Below are 14,462 nucleotides of genomic sequence, written 5' to 3' on the forward strand. Positions count from 1 at the left end.
GTGTTTCTACCAAGAGTCCCATGGTTAGGCACATCGGGGCTGGGAGCAGAGAGGACCTTTTTAGCAGGCGCTGGGTCTTCTTTCTCCGACTCGGCATCATGACTCAGTTTCCTTTTGGAGGACAGCCGCCTACGCTTCAGTGGGGATGGCGGGGCTGCAGCAGTAGCACTGTTCGGGTCCTTCTCGTGAATCTTCATATGTCTGGAAAGCACGCACACACACACATACACACACAATGTGATTTAGCAAAAAAGAAATGCATTGATTTATTTCTTTTAAATGTTTTATATTTAGATATTGGTAAATGTTCTTAAGAGATATGACGTATAATTTATACAGTGACTTCTCTTTTTAACCTCCCTGAACCCTCCTTGAACCCTCTTAAGTCTCTTGCAACTGCTATCCAAAAAATGTCACTTAATACCTTGCTGTCTGTTGGGAGACATTCATGAACTTCACTGGCACCAATGAGACGAAAGCAAAGTATCTGATGACCTGTTCTTATTCAGGCAAAATGGACTATTTTAGGACATATAATTCTACAGACTACAGAATTCCCAGAGCCCTGGCCGGTTTGGCTCAGTGAATAGAGTGTCAGCCTGCAAACCAAAGGGTTCTGGGTTCAAGTCCGGTCAAGGGCACGTACCTAGGCTGCAGGCTCCTTCTAGACCCAGAAGGAGTCTGGTTAGGGCACATCCAGGAGGCAACCAATTGATGTGTTTCTCTCACATTGATGTTTCTCTCTGTCTTTCCCTCTCTCTTCCACTCTCTAAAATTCAATGGAAAAATAATCCTCAGGTGAGGATTAAAAAAAAAAAAAAAAGAATTCCCAGATACCACTAGTTCACAAACCAAGTAATCACTCTATATTGACCCCCAGGACCCACCCCCCATCTATCAGTACTGCATTTTCTCTCTTCTGCTTTCTGAAGGATGTTGGGGTCAAATTTGGGAAGTGGTGACTGAACAAATATCTGGGATGCTTATTAAGACCCAAAAGCCTTTCCATGTTGTTCATGGTATTGCATGGATTAATAGCTCATGGGAATAGCTGGGACAATAAAATGAGTAAGTTACATGTTGCAACCCTGACATCTATGAGACTAGAACTATACATATAAGTATTACATATTCATAATATATATACATATTACAATACAGAGTTTTATGGGTTCCAAAAAGAGAGTTTTATGGATAGCTGATTTATAGTGACCAACTTTATCAAGTTCTAAAACAAACATCCTAAGAACAAGGTATCAAGACCAACAGGGAAAGAATGACATTATATAAAGAGAGCCACTTTCAATGTCCTTGCACTGTGACATAAAAGGCTTAGTCTTTCTGATGACAATCACCACCACCACCATTGTCTCTGATGGGTTCAACTGTGCCCGACGTCAGAATGCAGCCACAGCTTTTTATAAATAACTCCTTTATAGGATTATTGTACTGGAGACGTTGGTAGGAATGGGAAGAACAGCAGTTTTCATAAACGATCCTACCACACTTGTGAAAAGAAGTTCAGTTCACTTTTGGGGGTGCCTTCTTCAGGGAAGACAGGCTGAGGATGCAAAGGTGAAGAAGTTCTCGAACCACGAGCACCACAACACAGGCCTCGGGCCACCGACTCAGTGACACAGCTAAGACAATGCCTTTCCCTCACATCACCTGCCCTGTGACACCTGCGAGTCCTTGCTGAGCATGTGGGGGGTAAGATGCGGACTTCCCTTGTTCTGGTTCTACAGACACGTTCTAGAAGATGGAGGGGCCCCCACATTAGCCCCTGCCCAGAGAGCACCAGCCCAACCAGCTGCCGGCAGCTTAGACATGGCCTGACCTTCAAGGAAATGGGCCTCAAGGAAGGGGGTTCAGGCCAAACCTGTGTCCTTAGGGGAATCGGTGTGGTGGAGCAGAGAGACTCAGCGGCAGAGAATGGAAAAAATCCCAACCATAACGCCCACTTAGAGTATCAGGAAAGGGTGCTTTGGTATTAGTCCTTGGTCACCTAAGCCTTGGGAAAGTTCATGAAAACAAACAGCCTTCCTCTAAGTACCCGTTCTGTTCTACAGGGATTTAAGGAGACCACCACTTAGCATCAGCATTTGGATGGAAAAAGGAAAGGCCAACAAGCTTCTTTCCATGTTTATTGGATGGTACATTCCAACTTTAGAAATGTAAAAAGAATTTTTTCATAGCATCTAAGCCCTGAGGAAGTATAACACTAAGGGATGCGAATTAGTACCAAACCCACCCTTTCAATAAGTAACTCAAAATTAACTTAAAAAATGAATACCCTTTCAACAGTCGACAGGTTACCTCTCCAGATGAACATGAGGCCATAACCCATGAGAAAATGAAATCAGACTGACAACTGTCAGCAGTTCACTGGGTGCCCTCTCTATCAGGTGATACTAGCATGTCTAGTTCTTAGGATTTACGACAACTGTTTCCACAGAGACAGGAAGAGGAGGGACGAGAGTGAGTACTCAGTGAGGATCTGGTGGGAATGTTACATAGAATATTACTGTCATTTTGCAGATGCGGCTGTTGAGGTGTGGAGAGGCTGACACACCCGGGACCTCAGCTAGGACAGAACGGTCCCTGGTGTGCTGACACCAGAGTCCATGCTTTTCCTCCAAATCACCTCCAAAGGCCAGGCCTTTGGATCTGGGTTCTGGATCATGGGCTGCATTCTTAGGGATCGAACCTGAACCTGCATACTTCCATTTTGAGGGACTGTTGCCCAAGGCCTAGCAGCTGATAGCAAACGCTAACAAAATTACAACAGGGAGTGAACGCTCCGAGGTCAGGCAAGAACATTCCCCACCTCCAGTCCTGCCTCTGTCTTATTCTGAAAAACTAGGACTGTCCTTGAACTGCATCCCTGTCAAAGGCAGGGAGAGGAGACCAGATCACAACACTCTTGAGGGGCTGGTAGGAAATACGAGGCCGCTGAACACATCAACCCACTCCAATTTTCCCATAGTGCTCAGCTGGAGCCCTGGGTTCAGAGTTCAATTAATACTCCATTACAGGGTTAAATCTCTGGGTGATGGCTAAGACATAAGGTGTCCCCAATCCATCCTTTCAGCTACATGGTAATCAGCAGCTGCAGGTTCATTTAAGAACTTAACTCAGGCAATAGCTGAGCTGCCAGGGTTGGGAGTTCCAACCATTTCTGGAGTTGGTTGAGATCTGTGGTTAATGATATCCTTCTCTGGCCTCGGATAGCAGGAGTGGCTGCACTGGCTGTCCATTTCTTCCCGAACCCTCACCGCAAGTCGGGCGAGTCGTCATGATGAGCCAGTCATGGCTTCTTTCTCGCAGAACATGGCCAAAACAGAGAGGAGGGCTGGTGCAGACGAGATAATTCTCTTTCTCTTCTTTAAAAGGTTTGGGTCTATTTTTCCCTTATGTTTTATCTAGAGGGCTAATTCATCTAATTTCCATGTACCCTAAAAACCAATAAATTGCAATGAACCTCAGAACTGGAAGGGAGCTGAGATGCTGTCCAGCTTCCCACTCAGCACAGAAAGTTCTCACTACCATTGTTCAAATATAAGCACAGTAGACACACCATCACTTAGTTCTGTAACTACTTCCAGCACAAGAACTTCTCCATTTTCAAGTGCTAATTGCTAAAATCATCTTCCCCATGCGAAGCCAAAAATTCTGTCCTTCTTTGTCTATCTGTCCTCAGGGGCAACACAGAATCAGTCTACATTCAGAATGATGACTGCCTTTCTCCAAAGCTTCCTTAAAATTAAACAACTCCAGCTCCTTCAGCCAGTTCTCTCATCTGTCGAATGATGCCAATCACTACTAACCTTGGAATACTCTCCAGTGTGTGAACATCCTTCAGAAAATGTTGGGTCAGAAGTGAGTACCAACGTGGATGTGGTCCGAGAGTGAAAGCCACAGGGCTGGGACCACCACCTCCAGAGGCTGTGTAAACAGAGTTGGGGTTTCCTTGTGTGTGTTTAACAGCAATGCCACAACTTTAGTTCCTAAGAGCCGTCTCCTCCATTCTGCACCTAAACAGTTAACATCTTTTCACACTTTCCACATTGACCAGGATGAGAAATATGCAATGTTCAGGTGGTGAAGTATACTTCACCTTCTCTGCACTAGCCCCTGGTGGCACATAGTAGGTGGTCAATAAATATTTGCCAAAATGGCTGAATAAAGGAATGAATAAGTATTTGTTGAAATCATTGAATGGAGGGCAGGATGAAGTAAATATGCAGAAAATCTGTTACACCTGCAATATCACTACAATGTATGTCCTCAGTTTCTGGGACACCTTCTAAGTTTCCTTTAATAGGATTTAATGTTCGCAAACTCGATAGGAGACTATACAGTAAACAATGCTATACTGAAGAGGCTTTAATAAAAAACACCCCATTGTGAACACTGAGGACACATGCTAATGTTTTCTCTACTAGAATTAACCTGTATTCATGCATTAAAGACTATACCTACATTTACAGCAGAGAGAAGTTAATGCAAACTCAAGGTAAGCATCTGCTTTTTGCATAAAATTCTAGAATTTTCTTTTGGAGGTATGCCACTTCAGTAGTAGAAATCCTGCCACACCTGGTCTGAGGAATGAATTTTATCAGAGCTCCTTCAAGAGTCAAGTGACGTTTTTGCTTTCTCCTGTTCATAACACCCAGAGTGGCTTTTACAGTAACAACCAAACAAATGCTGCAGATGTTTCCTAAACCGGGAAAACAGTTTAAATTGGAGTCTTTTTAGCACTGATAAGAGCCTACTTTGAATTTTGAGACGGATGCTGATTTTCAACTCCCAAGTTTTCCTCCCATAATCATTTATTTTCTAAAATGTGAAAAGATCCATTGTATCTAGGGTGTGCTGTCCAGAAGAGTAAGGAATATATCAGAGCTAAACCAGATACACCTAGTACAAGAGCCGAACGCCAACCCAGTAACTCAAAGGAGACAGACCCTCCCTTCCTCCCTGAACTTCCTCATTTCCAGTTCCAAATACGGGAACTTTCTGCTGACCTTTCTTAGGTATGTAAATCTGTAGATTTGGAAACACAGGTAAACTCTTAACCTTTCAAGCACTGGCTTGCTCTGAGAAGCCAGCAGGGATTGGGATAGATGAAAAAAAGCAAATTCAAGTGGGAAGACAGTGTAGGAGGCAGAGCGACCACGTGATGGCACTGAAGTCTTAGGCAGTCTGGGAGCTGCAAGACCTGCACAGGCCGAGTCCTGGCTCTACCACCTGGAAACCATGGAGACTCCCCAAGTTACTTAGGTGACCTCAGCTTCAGTTTTCACATCTGTGAAATGTACCAGGAGAATACTACCAGCCTCCTAGAGCACACTAGTTTTCAAGCTGTGGTCCTCTAACCAGCAACATGAGCGTCACCCGGGAGCCTGTTACAAATGCACGTTCTCAGGCCTGGCCCCAGCACCCCGGGTGTCCACACACCCTCCAGGTCATGTGTGAGTCACTAGATGACAGGGAAATTCTAACCCTTCATACGGTTCGAGGATCTGGTTAACTTTTTGACTCAGATATTGACATTTTTTGGATATAAGCATTAAACCTCTCCCTGGCTCACCAGCAGACCTTGTGCAAGTTTACTGTACACAAGCTGTACCCAGTACCGCTCGGGGCCGCCAAACTCAAGTCAACAGGTTTAAAACGGCTTTTTGCAGCCTGATCACAGACACATCTCCACTCCTACCGCGCGTGCTCGCTCTGCTTTTCCAGCAAAGTCTTGTGACAACCAGAGAGAATGCATGAGATTCAGAAGCACCACAGCTCTACAACCTATATGTGGGCCAAAAAAAAGAAAGCCTGCAGAAAGATTAGTGTATGTTTCTGTAACAAGTTTAGAGGGAGAGTTTAGGGTGGGGAGCTGTGAGAGACACTTGTAATGTCCACAGAGTCCTGTGCCACCAAATGAGGGGATGGGGAGTGAAGATGGAGGTGAATGGGGTGGGGGGTGGAGGGGTAGAGGATGGCATCAATCAAGCCATTCCCAGTGTGGCCCCACCTGTGAGCTCAAAGGCACCTTCTAGTAATTCGGGTGTTGTTCAGGCTCAGTCATGCTTATCCAGAAAGCAGGTCACACCAGCGGTGCCTGGGTGCGGAGGAAGGTTGGACAATGGTATAAGCAGCCTTGCTGACCCAGGAGACAGCACTCTCAGAAAGATCTAGAAGTCAGCCTAGCGTGAAGTGCAAACCGCAGGGAGGCGTTCCTGCTGTCTGCAGGCTGGTTGTGGAAATGCCTCCACCAGACTGCTCCCAAGGCTCTCGGGATGTGCTTCCTGAAATGCCGGGATGCTGCACCCACTCCAACATGAGCCAGTGGGATTCCACGTGCTCTGACACCGGCAATGTGACCAGCACAGGCGAGGGCGAAGGCAAGGATTGCATCTTAGTGCTAATACTTAAGTTTAATCCTGCTGCCTTTGTCTCTGCTCAGGGGCAAAAGATGAGGGAGGGAGGTGTCTAAAAGACCACGTCCCACTTGTTGCCTTGTTGGCTGCAGCCCGACACTCTGGTGGTGCCATGAATCAAAACTCCATACAAAGTTAAGGAATCTTAACTCAAAGTAGGGGTGTGCCAGGGGTTCAGTCTCACCATCTCCATGGCTCCTCAGCCAGAGCTCTCCAGCCCGATGCGAGACTGCATTTCTGGCTGGACCCCCAGGCCTGCTCTCCTGTCCCATCAGCTCCTGTCTCCTTCATCACGAGGGAGATGGTAATTCCTACTCCATCTTGGTCTCACCTAAGACCTTTGTACAAACACTTCCCTGTTGATCGACAGAGCTGAGAGGATGATGCCTGAAGAGTATTTTCCCTCAATGTTCCCAATCTCCCAAGCCATCCTTCAGGAAGGAGAAAGGCAACCTTTTGGCTACTGCCTTCCTTTCCCCCACTGCCATGCTGATATTGGAAGCTGCTGACCACACATCAGAATCGAGGTACAAGGTCTTCAAGTTACTGACTGTCTGCTGAGGAAACAGAGGGCCCTTCACTGCTCACTCTGAAGCTCCGTCCCCCTCTCCTGACTTTCAAACTCAGCGTAGGAAAGCCTGGCAGGTGACCCATACCAATAAATATCAACCTTAAAAAAAAAATCGCAATTCTAGACCCTGTTCCTAACTATCATGCTTTAGAATCAGTACACCCTAAAACCTCATGTACTATTTTTCCTAGTTCTAAAACCTCATGTACTATTTTTCCTAGTTCTGTTAAAATTTTCATTTGTTGTAACATGCTTCTGTCACTATCTGGCTCCCTGGATATCTTTTAATAATGCCCACAAAAATACATAGTATATATTGCCATATAAAATCAAAATTCTTAAAAAACAAACAAAAGACCTCAGAGGTAGGATGAGTTGACCTCTATCACACCCAAAGAAAACTCTCTCATCCGTGCAGAGATGACATGGCCTTGCCTGACCTTCCCTGTGCTAATCCGGAGGAATAAGTAGAAAGTTGCCACTTTTCTTTAGGCAGCTTCCCAGGCTACGCTCCTTCCCCAGGCTATGCTCCCTGAATTTCTTCCACCTTCCCATACAGCTGGGGTCCCAATTCCACACTCAGAGTAGGCCCTGCAGCAGGACTCGGGGACCTATGGTCTCAGTGAGAACGCCATCATCCCTAAGGGAAGCCACCACCATCCCCTCAGCTGGAGAGTGCTTCTGTGGCAAACAGCTAAGGAACGGCAGTTAGGCCAACCCCCAAACCTCAGTTTCATGGCAGAATGGAAATGCTGAAGTCACTGAGACCTTTTCTTACTCCAGCCCTGAGGGAATCCGCTTTAACTTTAAGATGGCAGAAGCTAGTTCTTCACATCCTCTTTCTTCTCGCAGAGGAGGAAGAGATGATTATCGCCACAGTAAGGTGGTGCCAAGTCACTGTTTGCTGCTGCTCGGCTGCTTCCAGAAGAGGAACAAGTAGTGCTTAGGATGGCCCTCCTCGATGGCCTGCCGCCACCGGGGGAATGGAGGGTGAGCGCTGGGAGCAGGGAGGAGTGTGGGGGAGTTACCACCACTACGGGGACACCATGTCATATTATTAGGGGCAGAGAGAAAGAGCAGAGAAGGAACGGGGTACCACCATCAATTCATCTCTGAGAGAGAAATCAAGAAAATGAATCCAAAGAGAAACGTCACCTGTGAGCACCAACCAGCGCCAGAGCCCCTGCGCGATGGTAGCAGTGCAGTCACCTTTTCTCTAATACGGGATTAAGGAGGCACACACTGGTCTCTGTTGGCCACAGGTGACGCATCGCCAGGTGATGTGCTGCAGGGAGAGGAGCACGCTGTTCCAGCACTGGGAGCCAGGGAGAGAAGGAGCCAGAAAGAAGGGGCCAAGGTTTGCTTCCGATCTTAGCTGAACCCCGTAACATTGCAGACCTCAGTGTTCCCACCGGTAGAACTAGAACAATCCCTTTGAAGAATTAAGTGCTGACACCACATACCAATGAACCCCATTTAGGAAATACAAAATCTCTCTCCACTGAAAGCCAACAAGCTCTCCATCAACCCAGTGTCTTAGAGGATGCCAAAGGGGAGAGACCCATGGGTACAATGCATACGCCCAAGAGGAGGTTGAGTAGGACTCAATGTGCTATGCGTGTATCCTAACATTTCTGTGCTGCTGGTTTACTTTTTAGAAGAGGGTGGGGGCAGATTTTGTTGCTAATCACCTTCCTTAACAAATCAGAAAAACGTTGACAGTGAGTGGGCACGTTTAGATGTTTGCTAGCACCAGCTTGTTCCGCCCAAACAGGTTGGACAGGTTGAATATTTAAACAAAGGCGGAAAAATGCAAGGCATAAAGCAGGACGTGCTGTGGTGGGACTGCGGCCAGCACCTGCAGGTTTAAGTCTGTGATCTGACGCAGGTGACCAGGCTCGCCCTCCTCCTTCTCCTCCTCTTCACTTTAATACTATGGTATTATAACACTAGACTGGACACACTCAGGATCTGCTCAGAGTTGTCAGGATAGCAGAGAGGGCATGGTGGGAGAGGAGAACAGGGCACTCCAGAGCAGCGGCCAGCTCTCCACTCCTCCTCCTATCCCCAGCAAACACATACCTTCCCTTCTGTGACCTAATTTCTAGCTCTCACAAATGCCAGGCTGTTCAAGTGTGGGCAAGCAAAGGTGCTCCAGACTGCGATGCCATTCATCAGTCTTACTTGGTGCAACTGAACTTTTGAAATATTTCAACAAGATATGTCAAAACCACCATACTGCCTGCATGCAAGAGAACATTTTTTCTGCGTCTGCTTAATCTCCAAAACAAATGAATAGACCATCACCGCCTCTGCCAAACAGAAGAGAACCTGTTATAAGTATCAGCATCCATCCAGCCAAGTGATAGTCAACTATTTAATTATGAAGCAGATCGTAAATTCGAGAATCAGTTTCAGTATGAAAAAGGCTTCCCCGGTGTCCCGAGCTTGGGAAGTTTTATGAGAGAGCTCTTTGGCATAACTGCCCTCCAGAAAAAATGCAGAATCAAAAGTGAGCACATTTTTGAAGTATCCTTTTAAAAAAATACCCCAATTATTTTGACTGTTAAGGAATACTGAAAAAGAAAAAAAAAAAAAACAAAGTAGAAGGGAAATGTTTTAGAGAATGTCAGCAAATACGATAAGAGTCTGCACAAGAGACTGTCAACTGAAATGCATCAACTGTCAGCTTTGCTATTTTCTTATGCTTTTTATCTTACTTGAGTAATACAATTCTGTGGCAAATCTCTATGACCGGTCCTTATTTTTAAGTTGAGGTATAATGGACATACATTATATTAGTTTCAGGTGTGCAAGGTCACAATTCCCTATTTCTACCAACCTGTTCTTTTTCTCAGGGAATAATGATAGCTTCCTACGCTGTGAACATTTCTAAGATGTAAAGAATTCTGAAAGGGACCACAAATGCTCATCTGTTGGTATACATGCTAATTCACATGAGAAATGTAAAAACACCTCAGAACAAGAAATCCCTCCAAAAGGCATTCGAATAGTACAGATTTGCACACTTTGGTAAAAGAAATTTAGGCATAAGGCACACAGCTACTTCCCAAAACACCGTCTCAGACTGTTGGGTTCTTAGAACACAGCCTCTGGACCCTCCAGGTTGAAGGGTACGCAGAGTCTACTTTCTGGGTTTTGTAAGTACACTGGCTACCAGCATGTGGAAGGCACTGATGGGTTTTCTTAGGGAGACGGGAAAGGAAGGAAACTATAATTTGTTGAACATCTTATGTGAACCAGAGGCTTGGGTGTATATCATAGCATTTAATTCTCACAACAACAAACTCTGTGAGCAAAATGTTACCCTGCTAAAGATGAAGAAAGGGAGGCTCCCTTCGCCATCCGTGGAGCATCGTTATAGGCCCTCCCCCGAGAGGAAGGAAGTGCTCTGAGGACACACAGAGAGGCCACCTTTATTTAAACCACTATTGAAGTTGAAATCAGAGCAAACAGGTTTCAATTCCAGTCAATGAGATGTAAAGAAAGACGAACAACATTTAAAAATAATCAAACAACAGCCTAGAATTATTTTTTATAGTTAAAAACAGTTTCAATGCTTATTAAAGAAATGTTTTTTAAACTATACCCAAATTGTGTCTATTTCAGTACACAGAGTACTAAATGTACAGAAACTGCCTGGGTGCCCAGGACCCTACCAAGTACTCATTGAGCACCCACCATGTGAGGGTCGTATGTCGAGGCCAGTTCACAGGGTTGGGCTGTGTCTGTAGCATTAACACCTCATGTGCACAGCCCTCAACCATCTTCACAGAGAGCTGCATGTGTGGTCACAGAGCACTGGTCACCGTCCGTGGACGGAATGTGCCAAGGCCTCTGAGCAGTCTCAAGAGATATTTTCTTCCAGTGTTGTAGGTAACTGAAATGTTATTATATAATCATCTTCCCTTTTTAAACAGGTATTTCAAAGGAAACAAATGTTCATATTGTCCTGGGTTGGGTGACACACAGATTTTTATCCTAAAAATAATTTCTTCCCATGTGAACTAGCACGACACCTTCCTTCCCCCACAGGAGTTTGTCAGGGGAGCAGGCACCTGGTGACTATGACCTGTTTCAAGATGGACTAGCTGACTCTGAGTGGTCACCTCCACTCCGGAGCAGGAGGCAGGCACTAAAGCTAGCTATAGCGTGCCTTTAGAAATTCGGTATTACCACGACACAAGTTCACGGGGCCTTCCTCCTGCTGGGCTCTGAGGGTAAGGAAGCGACTATCCCCTTCCAAGACACTGTCCTGCCTCTGCTCCTCTGTCCTTTAATGCTGGCCACCTGTTCAAATACCCAAGTTGGGCTGTGCGTGCCAAGGCTGGCTCTGCCCATGCATTGGAGAGTGGCGCTAAATCCAGAGCCTTCGTGGTCTCATTTGTCACGAGCAGGTCGCATTTCTGTGCAGCGAAATGTTTTCTTCCAGCACCACAGGGACACATAAGCCTCTGCTCCTGAAGACTGACTACACAACGGCATCCTCGGGTCTGTCTCCTGCACTCAGCAACACAGAAAGCCACGGCCGCTGCAGAGGAGAACCGTGGCAAAAACTAGAGCAAGTTCCAGCGATTTCCCTCCCTCAACCTCACCCTCGTAGTGCCACAGCAGAAATGAGAACACATCCCTGCTCTTCAGAGAATAAATGGAGGAGTTAGTTAGGAAAGTTTGCTCCTGCCAGGGACTTCAGCGTGTTCTTACCGTAACATACACTCCATAGCTTAGGTCTACAGTTTGTAAAACAAGGAGCAAAGTGGGAGTTAATTTCCTATTTTCCCAAGGCAATCACAGTTTGCAAAAACAAATAAATAAAAAACACCCATTTCAGAGATAGGATTTCTTCCGAATGAGGACTGTTTCAATCCTCTCTTTTCAAGTATCATTACTTCTTCAAAGCTCTGCAGCCCAGCACTTTCCGGAAACTTTTGCAAAGCATAAAGCTACATGCCCTTTTTCCTACATCCAGCTCTCCCAAGGGCGGGCCCTGGCTCAGTTTCCCAAGTTTGTTTTGGAAGACAAGCACCACTCAATCCAAATTTTCAACGTGGGAGCAACTGATAAAGCGTTCTGGGAAGTTAAAAGCTGGAGCTGCGGTGATGTTTCCGTGATACATATTTTGTACTTGATGGCAACCTGTTATTCTGATCAGGAACTAAGCTGTGGTTAGAAAGGTTTGGGATAAAGAATTTTCAAACCTCAAAAACACAAAAATCCGCAGACAGGGAACTTGAAATCCGCAGAAGTGGCAACTTGAAATACTATACCAGATATGCTAATAAATTGAGATGGTCTCTTCACCAACCGTTTTCAAAATGAGCTCGAATTTGCATCAACTCTAGTCTCCCTAGTTACTAAATATACGTTTACTTTTAAAATGTCATTTAAATTTATTTACTAGAATTAAATGATAAGTTATGGGCTTTATCAGAGCTTACAATGCAACTGTCAACATGATTAACATAACTTAATATGCTACCTGATTCTATGAAGTTTATTTTCTTTTACTAACAATTCTGTTGGGATGATTATGTGCTGATGGTCCTCTCATAAAACTAAGACAAAGGAAACTCTACAAAAAGACTGACTCGTGCCCAGGCCAGGTAGTTTAGTCAGAGCACCATCCTGATATGCCAAGGTTGTGGTTTTGATGCCCAGTCAGGGCACATACAAGAATCAACCAATGAATGCATAAATAAGTGGAACAACAAATCAATGTTTCTTTCTTTCTCTCTTTCTTTTTTTCTCTCTTTCTTTCTTTCTCTCTCTCTCTCTCTCTCTCTCTCTCTCTCTCTCCCTCCCTCAAAAAAAACTCCCTCCCTCCCTCTCTTTTCTCCCTTCCTTCCTCTCTAAAATCAAACAATTTAAGAAAAGAAAAAAAAAGACTCACCGTATAAATAAAGATAACTAACATATCCTCATGACTAGTGCTTAAAGGAAATAAAGTGAGTTGTTCTATCAAGGGGGTGATTACAAGTACATCAATATCAGTTAAAAATAACCCGAAACTGAAAAGGATGGAGGTCTTGGGGTCCTCACTGTACATGCAGTAAGATGCAGAGTGAGCTTCCTGAGTGTTGCAGCAACACAGGTCTGGGTGGAGCCCAGACCTGTCTCCCACAGCAGCTGCTCACAGTAAACACCAGCAGGCAAGGCCGACCTGGAGGAATGTGCGCACGAGGAGATACGTGTCACATGTGCATGTGCAGATGACCTTCAGAACGGGGGAGGGGTGAGCAGGAGGCCAGGGCAGGTGAACTACATGCTCATAAACCAGCCTATGGAACTAAGCCTCAGAGAAATGCATCTTCAAATCCACACACAGGGAATCCTGTCAAAGCAGGGGCCCTACACAATCCTCGGCACTCAGAGCAAGGGAAGCGCAGCTGGAGGGTCCCTAGCCCCGCAGCCCAGCATGGGCTCTGGCGCCCCGCAGGCAGCTCTGGCTTTACTCAGTCCTACTGGTCCTCAGACCTCAGGCAGCAGAAGCAACAGAAGGAAAATGAGAACAACAACTCTGGTCTTCAACACAAAACTCACAGTCCACTGACTTCCTTCCATGCTTTCAAAATCAAGCCAGGATGCAGGCTAGTCAGTTTGGGTTTTCATGACTCTGTTTCATTCCTGCACACACGTCCCGGGACAGCTCTGGCCCCTGATTAATGTAACACAGGTATGTGCTTAGGAGAGATCTCAGCTCACCATTCGAGTTTCGGATTCTGGAACAGATCCATCGGGACAAATAAATCTAACTCTACTCTCTGTGGCACATTTTTGTAACTGTTTTCACATTTTCATAATTTTTTTCTGAAAGTACAGTTTCACCAACAAATAAAGATGGTAATGATTATGACTGATTACCAAAAAACAAATATTCTTTTAACCCATTATTTGCAATTTTCTGCAGAGAACATAAATGTCGTGTGATAAACTCAAATATGCTAAATAAGTGTTGTTTTTGAAATTACAGATTTCATATAGCAAGAAGTAAAACAAAGACAAAACCACCTCTGTTTATTCTCTGGCATTCCACGAATGCTTACTTGGTGTATTTTCCCTCAGTGGCACAAACAACATCAGCGGCCATTTAGTTATAACTATTATTTAACAAACGTTATCCTAAGTGCTCTGCATGGATTAGTTCATGAATCCCCACAATGTCCCCATATGAGGACAGATATCACTGCCTTCTACAAATGAAGTTAACTGAGACACAGAGAGGGTCCAATAACTTGTCCAGGGTCACACAGCTAAGAGTGGCACACCGCCCACAGATTATCACAAGGGTGCCTTGCATGCTAACAATACAAACTCAGAAACACCCCCCCATCAGAGACATTTCCATAGTATACTGTAGGCCTTCAGAATGCTTTCACAAACATTACGACATTTTTTAGCGCAAGTTCTAAATGAGGTTTTACTATGGCATTTTG

The 14,462-nt window shown here is 45.2% G+C and overlaps 1 protein-coding gene across 1 annotated transcript in view; it reads right to left on the reverse strand.

The window, feature by feature from the left end:
• RREB1 (ras responsive element binding protein 1) overlaps window positions 1-14,462 on the reverse strand; it is a 146,361-nt gene that overhangs the window by 48,757 nt on the left and 83,142 nt on the right. Inside the window, exon 7 of the mRNA XM_005857874.2 lies at window positions 57-201. Within this exon, the coding sequence (XP_005857936.1) occupies window positions 57-201 (145 nt within the window). The remainder of the gene's footprint in view (window positions 1-56; window positions 202-14,462) is intronic.

Source organism: Myotis brandtii, unplaced genomic scaffold, assembly GCF_000412655.1.
Source record: "Myotis brandtii unplaced genomic scaffold, ASM41265v1 scaffold1144, whole genome shotgun sequence".
NCBI classification, from domain to species: domain Eukaryota; kingdom Metazoa; phylum Chordata; class Mammalia; order Chiroptera; family Vespertilionidae; genus Myotis; species Myotis brandtii.